The sequence below is a fragment of the Rhineura floridana genome, chromosome 3 (assembly GCF_030035675.1).
Source record: "Rhineura floridana isolate rRhiFlo1 chromosome 3, rRhiFlo1.hap2, whole genome shotgun sequence".
NCBI classification, from domain to species: Eukaryota; Metazoa; Chordata; class Lepidosauria; order Squamata; family Rhineuridae; genus Rhineura; species Rhineura floridana.
In genome coordinates, this window is record NC_084482.1 from 67,819,040 (window position 1) to 67,837,245 (window position 18,206).

General features: G+C 46.4%; 1 protein-coding gene across 5 annotated transcripts in view; it reads right to left on the minus strand.

The window, feature by feature from the left end:
- Positions 1-18,206, minus strand: part of B3GNTL1 (UDP-GlcNAc:betaGal beta-1,3-N-acetylglucosaminyltransferase like 1) — a 368,072-nt gene that overhangs the window by 89,101 nt on the left and 260,765 nt on the right. For all 5 annotated transcript variants that reach the window (XM_061621834.1, XM_061621837.1, XM_061621836.1 and 2 more), the window contains one exon: positions 4,552-4,647. In XM_061621834.1, coding sequence (XP_061477818.1) covers positions 4,552-4,647 — 96 coding nt within the window. The remainder of the gene's footprint in view (positions 1-4,551; positions 4,648-18,206) is intronic.

An 18,206-nucleotide genomic window follows, 5' to 3' on the forward strand; every position in this document is an offset into this window, starting at 1 on the left:
GCAATCTAGGGATTCTGATCGTGTACTGTCCACCCTGCAATGGACTCCCTGGCCAAGGTGCTGGAGGTGGTCTCGGATGTGAGGGCACAATCCCCAAATTTGTTGTTACTGGGCGATTTCAATGTACATTCGGAGGCCATCCACACAGGGGCACCTTGGGACTGCATGGAATCCATGGCTTCCTGGGAGCTGCACTTTATTCCCTTGGGGCCCACCCATATAGCTGGTCATGCACTCGAGCTTGTACTTGTCTTGGGAGAGGAGGGAAGTGATCTGAAAATAGGGGGTACATCCATCACCTCCTTGTCATGGTCCACATGAGGGTGGACTTTTTGTTGCCACAAACCCTCCGTGGAGGTAGAGGACCTTAATAGGATGGTCCGCCCCGGGCGTCTGATGGATCTGATAGATTCCTGAATGGGCTTGGGGATTTTATGGAGCCTGCAGACGGGCACTCGGTCGAGACCCTGGTGGAGTGGAACGAGGCAATCACCGGAGCATTAGACCGGGTGGCTTCGAAATGTCCTCTTCCCCTGAATAGAGCTCAGATGGCACTGTGGTATACTCCACAGCTGCGAACTCTGAGGCAGGAGGTGAGACGGCAAGAGCACTGGTGACGGAAATCTTGCTCAGAGAATGATCGGACACAGGTTAGAGCGGATATGAGGAGAGCATTGGATAGGAGTCAATGCACCTTCCTCGTTCTCCTGGATCTCTCAGCGGCTTTTGATACTGTTGACCACAGTATCCTTCTGGACCGCCTGGAGAAGTTAGGCATGGGGGCACTGTGTGGCAGTGGTTCCGCTCCTTCCTCTCGGGTAGGCACCAGAGAGTGGCATTGGGAGATGAGGTTTCGGATTCTTGGCCTCTCACTTGTGGAGTGCCACAGGGTTCCATCCTCTCCCTGATGCTGTTTAACATCTATATAAAGCTGCTGGGGGCTATCATCAGGAGATCTGGGCTGCAATGTCACCAATATGCGGATGACACGCAGCTCTATCTCTCATTCAAATCTTCACCGAGAGTGGCTGTAGAATCCCTATCCAATGGAGTCTATCAGTGGCTGGATGAGAAGGAATAAGCTGAAGCTGAACCCTGACAAAACCGAGGTACTGTTCGTGGGAGACAAGGGAAGGTTGGGGGATGTTGACCTGGTGCTCAATGGGGTACAATTGCTCCTGAGAGACCAGGTCCACAGCCTGGGGATCATCCTTGACTCCCAGCTGTCCATGGAAGCTCAGGTTTCGGCTGTGAGCCAGGCGACGCTGTATCAACTCCATCTGATATGGAGGCTGTGCCCCTACCTTCCCAACCAATTGCTCCCATCGGTGGTACATGCCCTGGTCTCCTCTCGCCTAGACTACTGTAATGATCTCTACATGGGGCTACCCTTGAAAACAGTCTGGAAGTTGCAACTGGTACAAAATGCGCCGGCGCACCTGATTAAAGGCAACTGCCGGCAAGATCACATCACTCCAGTGCTGAAGGAGTTGCACTGGTTACCAGTTGCTTACCGGGCCCAATTCAAGGTGTTGGTTTTGACCTTTAAATCCCTACACAGTTTCGGCCCAGTCTATCTGAAGGAGCACCTCCAGCATCATCAGCAATGCTGCCCAACAAATCAGCCTCAAAAGACCTTCTCTCCATCCCACCAGCTAAAACAGCCAAACTGGTGAGAACTAGGGCGAGGGCTTTTTCAATTGTGGCCCCCACCCTGTGAAACTCCCTATCAAATGATCTCCATCATGCCCTCTCTATGATGGGCTTCTGCCGGGCCTTAAAGACCTGGCTCTTCAGGCAGGTTTTTGGGGTGGGTTAGGTTTGATTATTCTGGTTCGAGATTTTAAATGTTTTAATGTATTTGGATGTTTTATTTTGTACGTCGCCCAGAGTGGATGGGCGACTAATAAATTCAATAAATAAATAAATAAATAAATAAATTTCTATCAAACTTTAATAAGCAGGGAAATTGGGTAGCTACAGTGAATGCACCAGGGGAGCAGGAGACCTGACCTCCTCTCTGAGATATTGGACTGCCCTACAAATTTGTCAAAATGCAAACACAATTTGGGTTAGTCTTTTACAGTCCAATCCATTTCCTGTGTAGCTTGGAAGAATTTGGTAACATTCTTTACTCCCGTGCAATCATGCTTAGGATAGTTAAAACTGACCATGGGGGAGGAGGAGGGAAGGGGAGGGGAGGGGGAAGGAGGGGATTGGAAGGGGATGCGGGAGGGGAAGGGAGGTGTGAAGGGGGAGAGAAGGGGCAAGAGTGAGGGGATAGGAGGGAGGAGGAGGGGAGGGTAAGTTTGATCATTCGCATGCTTTTTGAGCTCAGTGGGATTTACTCCTGTGCAATCCTATTTAGGATAGGTGAAACTGAGCTGGGGGAGGGTCAGGGAGAGGAGGAGGAGGGTGGGAAGGGAAGGAAGGGGAGGGGAGGAGATTGGATGGGCAGGCACTGGGCAGAGGGGAAGCCCCTTTCCTTTCCCAAAGGAAAACATTGTGAACAGTATCATTCTTTTTCAGCGTTTCCCCCCATCTTTTTATTCTACAGCAGGCACATGTAGCCTCACATCCAAATTTAAACCAAAGCTGTCCCTGGCCACATCCACACCAGACCTTTATTTAGACAGTCATGACTTCTCCCAAAGAATCCTGGGAAGTGTAGTTAGTGAAGGATGCTGAGAGTTGCTAGGAGATGCCCTGTTCCCCTCACAGAGCTTCAATCAGAGCGGCTGACTGTTAAACCACTCTGGCCACTGGAGCTCTATCAGGCTAATAGCACCCTGTCTCAGCACCCTTCAGAAACTACACTTCCCAGGATTCTTTGGGGGAGGCCATGACTGTCTGAAGTGAAATCAAGGCCTGGTGTGGGTGTGGCCCCCTGATTAGCCAAGCTAATCAGTTTGGCTTTTAGAACACTGACAGTTGGTTCTTACTGAGCATGCTTGGTCTTATCACTGAGTTCAATGTTAAATTTCTTAAATGAATTAAAAATCAGCCAGGCATTTTTTTAATTTTTAAACTGGAGAAGATGAAGGTCAGCATATGGGGCAAGGTCAGTAATAGGATTACAGGTACTCTGTGAACATGGCTGATTTTTAATTAATTTCAACAGATTATGAGACCACTGACAGAAAAAAGTCCAACAGGGGTCTAGTTTTGCCCCTCTTTTTTTACACTTTGAACTCTCGATTCTCTCTGACTGTTTCGTCTATCACCATCAAAATTTAGAGGGTTGTTAAGCCACCGTTTCTGAGTTCAAGACTATATGTTTTGTAAGGTTTTGCTTTGGAATGATCTTATGGGAAGCATCAGAATGGCATGCGGGGGTATTTTCCATTTAACATTGTGGAATGCGAAAAATCAACGCTGACTATAGTATACAGCCACTCTTGTGGCTGTATAATTTTCCTCTTTCCTTTCCCATCCCTATCCCCTTTATATTGTATATATTAGACTGCATGCCATTATTTTAAATTATAAACCATCTTGTGTTAATTAGCAGAAGGGCTTTGCTCTTAAAGCAAAGAAGCATGTAAATAAATAAATATCACACCTGTGTAAAAAGGCAGTTCACTGCTACAGAGTTTGTTTTGTGCCTAATACTATTTCTATACATCTATTCAGTATTAAGAATACTAGCTGGAGTGGTTCAATATGCATATACCCATATTACAAAAGCAAGAGAAGCACCATACTGCCCCCCGCCACCACCTCTGAAGCATTGGTGAGATGTGACAATGCAATTCTATGGCTGCATTTGCATACCACACTAAACCGTGATTGAGGTGGCATGCATAAATTGAAACAGGCTTGGACAAGCCTTGAATTCAAGCCTCCTCCCCCATTGCCCACATGGTTAGGAGGATTACTTTCACAGCTTTTATTCTCAATTGACCTTAAACTTTGTTTGCCCTTGCATTCAAACTGGGGATCATGGCTTAACATTATCTCTAGTCAATTTCAAACCAAACCAACTTCAAACCACATGTTGTACAATTGGCTTACTTAAACTAACCATAGGTTAGTTTGCATGTTGTCTGCACCTAGGATCACAGATCAGTTCCCTCATCCTTAACCATGATCTATAGCGAAGAACAAACCTTTGCTACTGATCGTGTTTAAGGAGGAGAAAGCTTAACCACAATCCCAGGTTTGGATGACATGTTAAACCAAGCCTTGAGTTAGCTCCCATGCTGCACTGAGCAAAAATAACTGGGGAGGAGCTCCATGATAGCCAGTACGGTTGTGCTAAGCCATGTTTACATGGGAATGCAGCCAATGAATGGTTTCATATTAGTATCAATACCTTAGGATGCACTTCCAATTGCAGTATGCTACTGACAATGTTATCATTTGTAACACAATGGAAATAAATCTACCACCCAGTTTTTGTCTTCCAATTATAGTACAGAAGCCAGCCATCTTTTTAAGTACAACTTGGGTTCTCTCGTTGGAAGGGAATACCAACTGTGCTTATGAGTTCTATGGCACAGATACCATTAAAGCACAGTTAAGATTACATTTATCTCAAACAGTACTTACCTTTCCTCCTTCATCAAATTTGCCCACATGACAAAACCATTCTCGGGAACAGAACCAAGTTGGCATGATTACAGTTGGTCCATGAGAAGTAAAAATCTGGAAAACAGCATGAAAGTACACATTATGACTATCCAAGAAGCAAAATTCTTAACATAGCTTGTGAACCAAAGGCCCTTTTCTACTCAGGGCCACTTTGTGCATTATAATTTCCTTCACAAATGTGAATGTAAGTTTAACAAATAGCATGCATACTGTATGAAGTGTGACATAACTGTTTTTCCTGCTATGAGGATTCGGCAATATACAAGGCCAAATTAAAGGAGATGCTGGGATACGAGTACATCTCCTGTGCTTCATTTTTCAAAGCAGCAATGGGCATGGAGGTAGGATCGGTGGAAACCAGCTGTGGACAGCAAGAATTTAGCCTTTTATCTTCTCTCACATACACCCCACCACTCCCTAACTCTGTATCTCCTAGTGAGCAAATAGGAGCTTTAGAGAGGAGGTGCAGGAAGGAAATTTAAATCAGGAAAATAGCATGTGTGGGTGAAGATTAAACACCCCCTTACTCAGCACTGCTCCACTGGCCTAACCTCTTCTCCAGCCATGACTGTTTTGAACTAAAAACAAAGCAAAGCAAAACAGAACTCAAAAGCCTCCCTGTGTTTTATCTACTTTGGCCCTCATACATATTTGCAATAGAAAACCCACACACACCACAACACACTTTATGATTAAAATGCTATATTCTGCACAGAGCTTAATTTGCATCATTCCATATGTATACTCTTGTTGCTGTACACAACATTTAAAAAGCAGCCCTCAAGTATTAACTTGACAGTGGTGTTTGCTAGGATTGCTACCTGAATGCAGGAATGAGGCTCAAAGAAACATCTGCTTCTTGTTTTATGGTGTGCAGCAAGTTCTCCATGAAACTTGAAGATTTGGGACCTGAAATGGGAGTTCTTGGGAATCAAGCATACCTGGATGTTTTACTATTTACACAGAACATGCCAGAATTAGCAACTAATGGAGAGTATTGACTTGAAGACAAACCAAACATAAAATGTGTATACACACACACACACACATAGCCGTTTGATACCTGGAAAAATATATCTGAATGAAACTAGTGTCTTGGGAAATTCAATGAATGTGGCCCTTAATTTGTATATTTTTGAATGATGATAGCTTCAGTGAGTAATACCAACAAAACCAGGAAGGTTTACAATTACCCTTTTCTGCTTTAAACAAATATGTTTCAAACCAAGTGTTGAAATAAACCAGAATATCCGGATTATGTAAGGTAAACCTGTCCTTTCCATTAATACAAGACTAAATGTCTAGCAGGTTTGTAGACTAATCTTGTTGACAGGAAGCTAAAGCAGCATATTGAGTTGGTTAAGCAGACAAAGATACAGAAAACAAAAGTACTGCCCTCTATTCATTTTGTTAGTGAAATTGCTTCTGACTCCATGGTAAAATAATTTCTTGATAGGGTCACTAGTATTAAAACTTCTAAATCCTAACACTAATTTAGCTTCCTAAAGCTATGTAACACCCTTACTTTTGAAGTGATGTGAAACCTAAGGGTGCACGTAATGCTAAACTATGGTTTAGCATTATATGGATGAACCTAAATGAACCAGAGTGAAGTTCACATGCTTCCTTCTCCTTTTTTCACACAACTAGGAGGAGTGCTTTGCCAGAGTTCAGCTGCACTTCTTCTGTACAGAATCCTGGCTTAGTGTCATGCCCAAACCACGGATCCTATGTATACTATAGCCAGCGTGGATTTTTCACATTCCGCAATGTTAAATTGAAAATACCCCCCATGCCATTCTGATGCTTCCCATAAACTCATTTCAAAATAAAACCTTACAAAACTGATTCTTACCACCTGTCCCTCTTTGGAGGGATACATAAGCCGGCTGGCTGAGGTGGCCTGGGAGACCCAGGCCCTGCAGGAGAAAGAAAGCATCGCCCCAAGGGAAGGAGAGGCTGCTGCTGCTGTGCTGCTCCTTTCTTTTTTTTTTTTTTCTTTACTTTTTGTTGGTGTGTTGATGCAATTTGAGATGAATGGGTGCCTGATTACATGAATGTATGTTTGTTTATATGCTGTATATATGGCTGTATATATAGCTGTTTTTATACGTTTAATTGTTGTATATTTTAGTTGTATTATGTGCTTCAGAGAGAGTTTTATCCATCAGGCGGGGAGACTTGAGGGGGCCCCAATTGCCGTAGTGACGGGCAAAGGAAGGTATGGCGCTGTGAGAAGGACGTGCCAGGTAAGGGGAACGCGGTCCAGACATGTTGTGGCTGTGCCTTGTTCCGGTCCTTCCCACACCCGCAAGGTCGTTGGTAGTCCTATCAGCCAACTCTCAGATCTCCAGTTGCTGTTATTAAATGCCAGATCGGTATATAATAAAACCTCCCTCGTCCACGATTTGATTGTGGATGAGGCAGCCGATCTGGCATGTATAACCGAGACCTGGGTGGGTGAGCAGGGAGGAGTTGGTCTCTCTCAGCTCTGCCCACCGGGGTACCTGGTCCAGCATCATGGTAGATCTGAGGGTCGGGGAGGTGGGGTTGCTGTCGTCTATAAGAGTTCCATCTCACTCACCAAGCACCATGTTCATTCAGTTACTGGCCTGGAGTGTTTACACCTTGTGTTGGGCCAGACGGACAGGCTGGGAATCCTTTTGGTGTACCGCCCACCTTGCTGCCCAATGGCTTCCCTAACTGAGCTGGCGGAAGTGGTCTCGGATATATTGTTGAGGTCCCCCAGACTAATAGTACTGGGGGATTTCAACATTCATGCCGAGACCACTTTGTCTGGCGCGGCTCAGGACTTCATGGCTTCCATGACAGCCATGGGGCTGTCTCAATATGTTAGTGGTCCAACACATGTATCGGGGCACACTCTAGACCTTGTTTTTGCTACTGAGCATGGGGAAAGTGATCTGGATGTGGGGAGTTTTACAACACTCCCTTTGTCATGGACAGACCACTGCTTGCTGAAGTTTAGACTTTTAGTAACCTCTTCCCTCTGCAAGGGTGGGGGACTTATTAAAATGGTCCGCCCCCGGAGACTAATGGATCCTGAAGGTTTTCAAAGGGCTCTGGGGGATTTTCCGGCTGATAGGACTGGCGCTCCTGCTGAAGCCCTGGTCGCTCTGTGGAATACGGAGATGACCCGGGCTGTAAACACGATCGCTCCTGCACGCCCTCTCCTGTGTAGAGCTCATACAGCTCCATGGTATACTCCGGAGCTGAGAGCGATGAAGCAAGATAGGAGGAGGCTTGAGCGGAAATGGAGACGAACTCCCGACGGATACAATTATGCGCTGGTTAGTGCTTCGACTAAGCTCTATGTAGGAGCAGTGAAGGCAGCTAAAAAACATCATTTTGCTGCCACTATTAAATCATCTCTTTGCCGCCCAGCGGAGCTCTTTCGAGTTGTCCGGGGGCTTCTCCATTCAAACCCTCCGGACAGGGTGGAATCATCGGAGGCCCGCTGTAATCAGTTTGCCGATCACTTCCAGAATAAGATCTCATGTATCCGCCGGGACCTAGACTCTCAAGTTATAGCAGTAGATCCTAGTGAGGTGTCCGGAGCACAGTCTTGTCCTGTTTTGTTGGATGAGCTTCAGTTGGTTCAACTCGAGGACGTGGACAAGGTGCTTGGACAGGTACGTGCAACCACTTCGGTACTGGATCCTTGCCCCTCCTGGCTGATAAAAACTAGCAGGAATGGAACAGGTAGCTGGGCCAAGGAAGTGATAAATGCCTCTTTACGAGAGGGAGTGGTCCCGGGCTGTCTGAAAGAGGCAGTGGTGAGACCACTCCTGAAAAAGCCTTCCTTGGACCCAGACAATTTTAACAGCTACAGGCCAGTGGCGAATGTTCCATTCCTGGGCAAGGTCTTGGAACGGGTGGTTGCTGGCCAGCTCCAGGCGCTATTGGATGAAACTGATTATCTAGATCCATTTCAATCGGGTTTTAGGCCCGGTTTTGGCACTGAGACAGCCTTGGTCACCCTGTACGATGACCTATGTCGGGAAAGAGACAGAGGGAGTGTAACTCTGTTGATTCTCCTTGATCTCTCAGCGGCTTTTGATACCATCGACCATGGTATCCTTCTGGAGAGGCTCGCGGAGTTGGGAGTTGGAGGTACTGCTTGGCAGTGGTTCCGCTCCTATTTGGCGGGTCGTCTCCAGAAGGTAGTGCTTGGGGAACATTGCTCGACACCGCGGGCTCTCCAATATGGGGTCCCGCAGGGGTCAGTTTTGTCCCCCCTGCTTTTTAATATCTACATGAAGCCGTTGGGAGAGGTCATCAGGAGTTTTGGAGTGCGTTGTCATCAGTATGCTGATGACACGCAGCTCTACTTCTCCTTTTCATCTTCTTCAGGTGAGGCTGTCGATTTGCTGAACCGTTGCCTGGCCTCGACAATGGACTGGATGAGAGTTAACAAACTGAAGCTCAACCCAGACAAGACTGAGATGCTGTTGGTGGACGGGTTCTCTGATCGGATGGTGGATATATACCCTGTCCTGGACGGGGTTACACTCCCCCTAAAGGACCGGGTTCGTAGTCTGGGAGTCTTTTTAGACTCTTCCCTCTCACTTGAGGCTCAAGTAGCCTCGGTGGTTAGGAATGCGTTTTACCAACTTCGGTTGGTAGCCCAGCTACGTCCCTATTTGAGTAAAGAGGACCTTACATCAGTGGTACATGCTCTGGTAACCTCACGTTTGGATTACTGTAATGCGCTTTACGTAGGGCTACCTTTGAAGACAGTTCGGAAGCTACAACTAGTGCAAAATGCGGCGGCCAGATTGCTGACAAGGACCAAGCGGTCCGAGCATATAACACCTGTTCTGGCCAGCTTGCACTGGTTGCCAATATGTTTCCGGGCTAGATTCAAAGTGTTGGTATTAACCTATAAAGCCTTATACGGTGCGGGACCACGATACCTTGCGGAACGCCTCTTCCGATATGAACCGGCCCGTGCACTACGTTCTGCTACGAAGGCCCTCCTCCGGGTTCCAACTCACAGGGAGGCCCGGAGGGTGATGACAAGATCTAGGGCCTTCTCAGTGGTGGCCCCCGAACTATGGAACAGTCTCCCTGAGGAAGTACGCCTGGCGCCGACTCTGCTTTCCTTCCGGCGCCAGGTCAAAACCTTCCTATTCTCTGAAGCATTTTAAGTTACATTGATCTAATTTTAATAATGTTTATTGTATTGTTGATTGTATTTTAATATTATTTTGTTATTCATTGTATTTTTATACTATTTTATGTTCACCGCCCAGAGAGCTATCGCTAGTTGGGCGGTATATAAATTTAATAAATAAATAAATAAATAAATAAAACTTATAGTCCTGAACTCAGAAACACTTGCTTAACAACCCTCTCAATTTTCATGGTGATAAACAGTCAGAGAGAATAGAGAGTTCAAAGTCTAAAAAGAGCGGGGGGAAACCCCAGAGCCCTTTTGGACTTTTCTCTCTCAGAGTTCTCATAATCTGTTGAAATTCATTAAAAATCAGCCATGTTCATAGAGTACCTGTAATCCTGTTAATGACCTTGCCCCATACTTTGACCTTCATCTTCTGCAGTTTAAACATTTAAAAAATGCCTGGTTCATTCTTAATTAATTTAAGAAATTTTGGCTGGAACCCAATTATAACGTCGGGCATGCTCAGTAAGAACCTACTCTGTGTTCTAAAAGCCAGACTCACACCTGCTTGGTTTGACTAATCAGGGGGCCACAACCACACCAGACTTTGATTTCACTTGAGACTGTCATGTTTCCCTCAGAGAATCCTGGGAAGTGCAGTTTCTGAAGGGTGCTGTGTTGGAGAATTTTCTATTTCTCCTGTGGGATCTTTGCTGGGGGTCCTCTAAATAATCTATTACACAGGCTTAAAGCAAAAAGATAGGCCTTTATTTGATAGACAAGCATATGCAAAGACAGCCCCCCAGAAATTGAAGAGGGACTGTAAAGAAGTACAGTCTGAACAGATCCTTTATACCTTGTTGAATACACATGTGACATTAGTTTTACCAATCCCCTAAGTTCTTTGTAATAGTTCTTCCCTCTTGAAATATTTCCAACAAACCAGATAACTTTATTAAAATGAATACATGTATATTCATAATCAAGTAGATACCTCCCATCCCCATTGTATTCATTGATGTCAATTGGTCCCTTTGGCTGATATTACCACTATTCTACTGTCGTATATTACTGATGATCTTGTACTGTTCTGAAATCAATATGTACCATTACATTTCATTCTATCATGTCTCCTGACCAGTGAAGCTGGTCAAGGAATATCTCTAGGACATAACGGCATGTTCCTTGGGTGAAGCCATGATTACAAAGTCAAATCTGGCTCTCCCTAGAGTGACCGGCAGTTTCTATAAAATTATACACATCATACACATCATGTTATTTTAAAAAGAAATAATATCAAGCTAAAATTCTATCTCATTTCTACCTAGATTTCCATTATAAAACTTCCCTTTAGCTGAAGCCATTTGCTCTATTAGTAAAAGAGATCAGAAGCCCCGTTTCCAAGATCACATAGTAAAAAAATTATATTCATTAAGAGATTGTACACATTTGTTCAAACAATACCAGATTAATGAACTGCGGTCATGCATTAGCCATTTTGCACCGGAAGATGCTCAGGAATTTTGTAGCAGGGTGAACTTAACCCTTTTCCTGCTTGGTACATGCAGGCCTGCTTTTAATGCCTGCTGTGTGTGACAAAGGGGAAAGAAATCAATTTTTCCTTCATCAGTTTATCAGGCTGCCTGGGGGATGCAAATTGTGTTTGCATTTTGACATATTTGTAGGGGAGTACAATATCTCAGAGAGGAGGTCAGGTCCTGGTGCATTCACTATAGCTGCCCAATTTCCCTGCTTTTTAAAGTTTGATAGAAATATCTGTGGGTTATACGTGCATTCTTGAACTGCAAGGTTTTTTGCCTATTAGTGAATTTATAATACAATGGCCTGCTTTGCACAACACAGTAAACAGCCCTATAGCCAGGGTGGAGCAAATGGGTGCATCACCCCCTTATAACTGTGCTCCCCTCAAAGGTTTTTTTACGTGAAATTGTCTTTTTAATTTGTGACATGACAGACAATGACAGCCTCCATTTAAAGAACAACAGCTTGTTTTAAGAATATGTACTCCCTTCAAGTCAATTCCGACTTATGGCGACCCTATGAACAGGGTTTTCATGAGGCTGAGAGGCAGTGACTGGCCCAAGGTCACGCAGTGAGCTTCATGACTATGTGGAGATTTGAACCCTGGTCTCTCAAGTCGTAGTCCAATACCTTAACCACTACACCATAGGATAAGTTTATTCGACTGCTCTTTTTATCATGATTTTGGAGCTATTTTTGTTACTGTGATACTAACAAAAACTCCCGGCAGATCCGACATTTTATCTAGAGTACTTGTTGTCTGACTGAAATCACCAGGTCACAATGAAAGTGGCCAGCTTCCTTGCAGCTACTATTGATTGTCGGAGAGCAATGATTAAATAATATTTTTGTAATTTTAATCTTTAATATTTTCATGCTTTACAAGGAAGTCTCCTATTGTGGTTTGCTTGGTTTTATTATATACAAGGATTACATTATTTTACTTTTTTTCTATTTCATACTTCTTGTACATTTTGTATGTATGGATTGGTCTTTGACCGTAATAAATAATCATTCAATCAATCAAGTTTAAGAATAGGACCCTCTGAAAAATTCAGTGGCTAAGGCAGAGCAAGTGCACAACAAAAGCCTCATCTGGAAAAACCCCCCAAAGTCTGCTCACTCAAGACTTTCCCTGACTGAGAGTGAATTTCTCATGACCACAATCACCCTATAATTATTTTAGCAATCCTAAAAAAACCCAGCCTGTATAGTAACATGAACCTTGAAAAGTGTCATGCCTCCATCAGATGAGTCCTCAGAGGAGGGGAGTGGTGGACCAAGGCAGACCAGGGGGAGGGAAAAGACTCCCCAAAGACACAGCTCCAGACCACCACTGCTGGAAAACTATCAGGACATAGCTGAAGCCCCTCAGTCAGACTCAAGAGAGTGAACAAGAGGCCCCTCTGACCCCTGCAGAGAAAAGACCAGGAGTGTAGTCATACAGGGTCTCAGGAGGTCTTAGACCCCTTACCTTTTTGGGAGCAGGCTCCCAGCAGAGTCCCTATGTCTCCAGGATCTTACAAACCAGTCAGCATGAAAGGGGGACATGTTAGCTGCAGAGAAGAGTCTTCTAACATGCTTTCTTGTCCTTTCCTGCTCATTGGGGCCAATCAGAGTGAAAGGAGGTGAATCAGCTACTGACAAACCCTTCTCAATAGCTAAAATGCTCTCCTTTCATGCTTATTGGCTCCTAGGGATGTCTTGTTGTTGTTGGAGAAGGTACTAAACAAGGATCTCATTTTCAACCCAGCAGCCAAAACAGGAGGGGGCATGGTTGTGACTAACATGAAGGGATCCTGCACTTCTGAATTTGCCACTACACTACTGGAAAAGACACCAGCAAGTAGCAGAACCATGCAGGGGTTCCAGCCATTTAAGGTGGCAAGCTCCTGGGAGCAGGAGGGCTGCACCAGGGAGTGGAGCTCAAAAGGCCATGAGAGGCCTTTTGCCCTCCGTTGGAAGCAACATCGGACACCAGTAGGGTTGCCAGGTCAGAAGCATCCCAAACCCTGAGATTTGGGGGCAGGCCCGAATGATGTCATGGGGAGGGTCCATGTGATGTCATGGGGTGGGTCCAAGTGATGTCATTAAGCATGATACATTAAGCATCAACCACCATTGCTTGGCGCATACAATTCATGCAAAAACATTTATCTGATTGGAAATTAAGATAGAAATCTTAGCTAAAAGATGGAGCCTAGGTAGGGAACATTTAATCTAGCCAATTTGCTTCTGGCAAAAAGGGTTCAAGTGCCCACAGGGCAGGGCAGTCATCAGAAGGCCACTGTAGGAAGAAAGGAGCCTAGAGTTGTGGAGATGTTAGATGGGAGCACTCAGGAGTAAAGATGGATGCCCCCCGAAGAGCTGCAATTCTAAACACACTTACTAAGGAACTAAGGACCATAGAACTCAATAGGACTTACTTCTCAGTACATATGGTTTGGATTGTGTTGTTGGTAAAGCTGGACTAGGGATACTCTGCAAAGATATCCATATCCAAGTAGGGCTGGAATGCCCTGCCCCTACCGTTTAACATCCAAATTTCTTTACAGATTTGACCCTTCACTTCAGAAAGAGGTCTGAGTAATGAGTAAGAAGATTCTCTACCCTTTTCTGTCTCCCCTGTGAGCTGCTATAAACTCACTTTGACAGCTAACCCAATTCCAGTGAATATAATTGACAGAGAGAAAGCACACATGATTTGGTCTACCTTCAGAGGCAGCAGCTTGGGAACAACAACAATTGCAGCCACGCTGCCCAGTATGTGAATTCTCTTTTACCACTATTGGACAAGAAACAAACAACAAGGTGCATCATCAGTGGGTTTAAGAAGGTTGAGCTTAGTGCATGGAACCACTGTTGTTGCTTCTATGGATGAAAGAGAGTTAGGATAAAGGTAAATGAAATGCAAATATAAAAAGAAAAACAAAAGACAGTGATGATTTCTTAAATGCAATACCATACCAACCATAACAAGATTCCTACAAGTAAGGCAGAAAACTAAGCATCCCACAACCAGTCAGGATTCCTAACCAAAAACCAAAAATATGAAAAATAAAGAAATATTTGTATAAGCATGACTATCAGATCTGTTTATTATATACACAAACTGTAAAGATATTTATAGAGAAATCCTATGTATTTATTCAGAAGCAAGTCCCAATGTATTCAGTGGGGCTTACTCAAACAGAGACAGAACTGCAGCCTCAAGTGATAAGCAACTTCATTCACACAACCCAAAATTCAGAATCATGCCATTTTAAGCTGTTTTAATAATAATAAATAATAAAAATTTATTTTTAGGCCGCCTATCTGGCCGAATGAACGGCCACTCTAGGCGGCGTACATAATTAAATTAAAATACAACATATAATACAGTTTTAACATATAATACCATTATAATCCACCAACCTACATCTATACACTGTAAACTAAAACTATCTTGGAGTCCTGTATGCCCGCTAAAACAACCAAGTTTTTAGTCCTTGGCGAAAACTTACCAGGGAGGGGGCATGGCGAAGATCATATGGTAGAGAATTCCAGAGGGTGGGGGCCACAACTGTAAATGCCCTCTCTCTGGTCCGCACCAGCCTAGCTGTCTTAACTGGTGGGACCAAGAGAAGGTCTTGTGAGGCAGATCTCGTCAGGCGGCATATTTGGTGATGCTGGAGGCGCTCCTTTAGATAAACTGGACTGACACTGTATAGGGCTTTAAAGGTTAACACCAATACCTTGAATTGGGCTCGGTACACAACTGGTAACCAGTGCAGGTCTTCTAGCACTGGGGTGATATGATCCCGGCGGCGGCTGTTCTTAATCAGCCGTGCCGCCGCATTCTGTACCAATTGTAATTTCCGGACCGTCTTCAAGGGTAGCCCCACGTAGAGCGCATTACAGGTCTAAGCAAGAGGAGACCAGGGCGTGCACCACCCATGGGAGCAGATGGACCGGAAGGTAGGGTCGCAGCCTCTGTATCAGATGTAATTGATACCAAGCTGCCCGGCTCACTGCTGACACCTGAGCCTCCATGGACAGCTGGGAGTCAAGAATGACCCCGAGGCTGCGAACCTGGTCCTTCAGGGGCAATCTAACCCCGTTCAGCACCAGGTCAATATCTCCTACCCCTCTCTCATCTCCCACAAGCAGTACCTCGGTCTTGTCGGGGTTCAGTTTCAGCCTGTTTCCTCCCATCCATTCACTTACAGACTCCAGGCACTTGGAAATAGTATCCACAGCCAATTCCGGTGAGAACTTAAATGAGAGATAGAGCTGAGTGTCATCCGCATATTGGTGACACTGCAACCCAAATCTCCTGATGATGGCCCCCAGCGGCTTTACATAGATGTTGAACAGCATGGGAGAGAGGATAGAGCCCTGTGGCACACCACAATTAAGAGGCCAAGGGTCTGAAACCTCCTCTCCCAATGCCACCCTCTGGTGCCTGTCAGAGAGATAGGAACAGAACCACCGTAAAACAGTGCCCCCAATTCCCATTCCCTCCAGGCGATCCAGGAGGATACCGTGGTCAACGGTATCAAAAGCCGCTGAGAGATCCAGGAGGACGAGGAAGGAGTGTTCTCCCCTATCCAATGCCCTCCTTAAATCATCCACCAGAGCGACCAAGGCTGTTTCAGTTCCATATCCAGTCCTGAAGCCCGATTGGAATGGATTTAAATAATCAGTTTCCTCCAAGTGTGCCTGTAACTGTTTGGCCACCACCCGTTCGATCACCTTGCCCAAGAAAGGTACGTTAGAGACTGGGCGAAAGTTGTTTAAATCTTGGGGATCCAAGGAGGGTTTTTTCAAGATGGGCTTTATTACCGCCTCCTTGAGGGCAGATGGCAATGCACCCTCTTGCAAGGAAGCATTTACCACCGCCTTGATCCCTTCGCTCAGTCTCTCTTTGCAGCCCACAATGAGCCACGTGGGGCAAGGGTCAAACAAACAAGTGGTCGGTCTCACCGTAGAGAGCACCTTGTCCACTTCCTCAGAGGAAAGAGGCTGAAACCGATCCCACCGGACCGGATCGCAACTGATCGCCTCTAGCCCGCTTCCTGTGTCCACGGCGTGCGGAATTGAGCTCTTCAGGCGATCGATTTTATCCGCAAAGTGTTTTGCAAATACGTCACAGGAGGCTTTAGAGTGCTCCATGGGTTCCTGGGCAACTGGACCGACCAGGCTTTGGACCACTTGGAACAACCTCCTGGGACAACATTCCACGGATGCAATAGAGGCAGCAAAGAAATCCTTTTTTCCTGCCTTTGTTGCCACTTGGTAGGCTGCTATCGCTGCTCTAACCAGTGTCCGATCGTCCTCGGAGTGAGACTTCCGCCACCGGCATTCTAGCCGTCTCACCTCCTGCCTCAAACCCCGCAACCGTGGTGTATACCATGGTGCGGTTTGAGTTCTATTCAGGGGGAGAGAACATTTCGGAACCACCCGGTCTATTGCCCCAGTGAGCTCCCTATTCCACTCTGTCACCAGGGTTTCGACCGGGCAGCCTTCAGACAGCTCCAAATCTCCCAGCGCATTCAGGAATCCTTGTGGCTCCATCAGGCGTCTGGGGCGGACCATCCGAATAGGTCCCAGTCCCCTGCGGAGGGTGTGCAGCAATAAGAGGTCCATTTTCACCAGATAGTGATCTGACCATGACACAGGATTCGAAGAAATAACCCCCATTTTCAGAGCACTACCACCCCCTCCAGAGGTAAATACAAGGTCGAGAGCATGACCAGCTACATGGGTGGGCCCACAATTACTAAGGTGCAGTTCCCAGGAAGTCATGGTTTCCATGAAATCCCGAGGGGCTCCTATGAGATCCGCCTCAGCATGCAGGTTAAAGTACCCCAAAACCAAAAGGTTGGGGGAGAGAACCCGCACGGCTGAGATAACCTCTAGCACCCCGGTCAGGGAGTCAGCTGTGCAGCGGGGTGGGCGGTACACAAGAAGAATCCCTAAACTGCCCTTAGGGCCCAACCTCCAGTACATGCAATCAACAAACTTGGTCTCGTGGAGAGGGGGTCTGGCAAAAATCAAGGACCCCCGGTAAATAACCGCCACTCCCCCTCCCCGCCTACCAATCCTCGGCTGCTGCGCATACTGGAAACCGGCTGGGCACATGGCCCCAAGCACAGGAGCTGAGGCCTCATCCAGCCATGTCTCCGTAATGCATATCAGGTCTGCGTTCTCATCCATGATCATGTCACGGATGAGAGATGTTTTCTGTACCACAGACCTGGCATTACACAACAGCAGTCGAAGATTGGTTGGAGCTGTACATCCCCCAGTTATCTTCGGGTAATGAGCAGGCCCGGAACAGGGGATGGATATTATGCATCTATACCTTGTTCCCCAAGACTGGCCTGGCCTGCCCCTAGCACCTTTCCGGCATCTGCCGCCTAGCCTCTGAATGTCATGGCATCCCACCCTCCCCACTGGGACTCTCTCTGCTATGCACATGACCGCCTCCCGTCCGGGCCTCAACAGAATCCCCCAGTCCTAACGGCCCACACGGAGTTCTAAAAGTCTGTTATTGACCCCTCCCCTCCCAACTCAGTTACCACCAGGCACCAATCGGGCGCACCGGCGACTCTCCTTCCCTCACCTCCCCCTCATACAAACCCCAAAAGGGCCAGCAGGCAGCGCCCCAAAAACACTCCTGGAATGTCTTCGCGGCAGCAATCTGGCGACAAACCAACCGCTGCCGCTGGGTCCAGGCGCCCGCCAGCCAAGGTGCCTCCATGCGACAAGGCCGCGCCCACACCTCGGCCTCTTCCCACAGCGCCCCCTCGGCAACCGGGTCAACTGTCCTGCATCAAGGCGGGGAGGCCGGCCACACCCAACCGCCAGCCGCCCCCCCGACGCCCCCAGTAGCCGCCGGTCTAACGTTTTCCACGGCCTCTCCAGGCCCAATCATTCTCCGCGT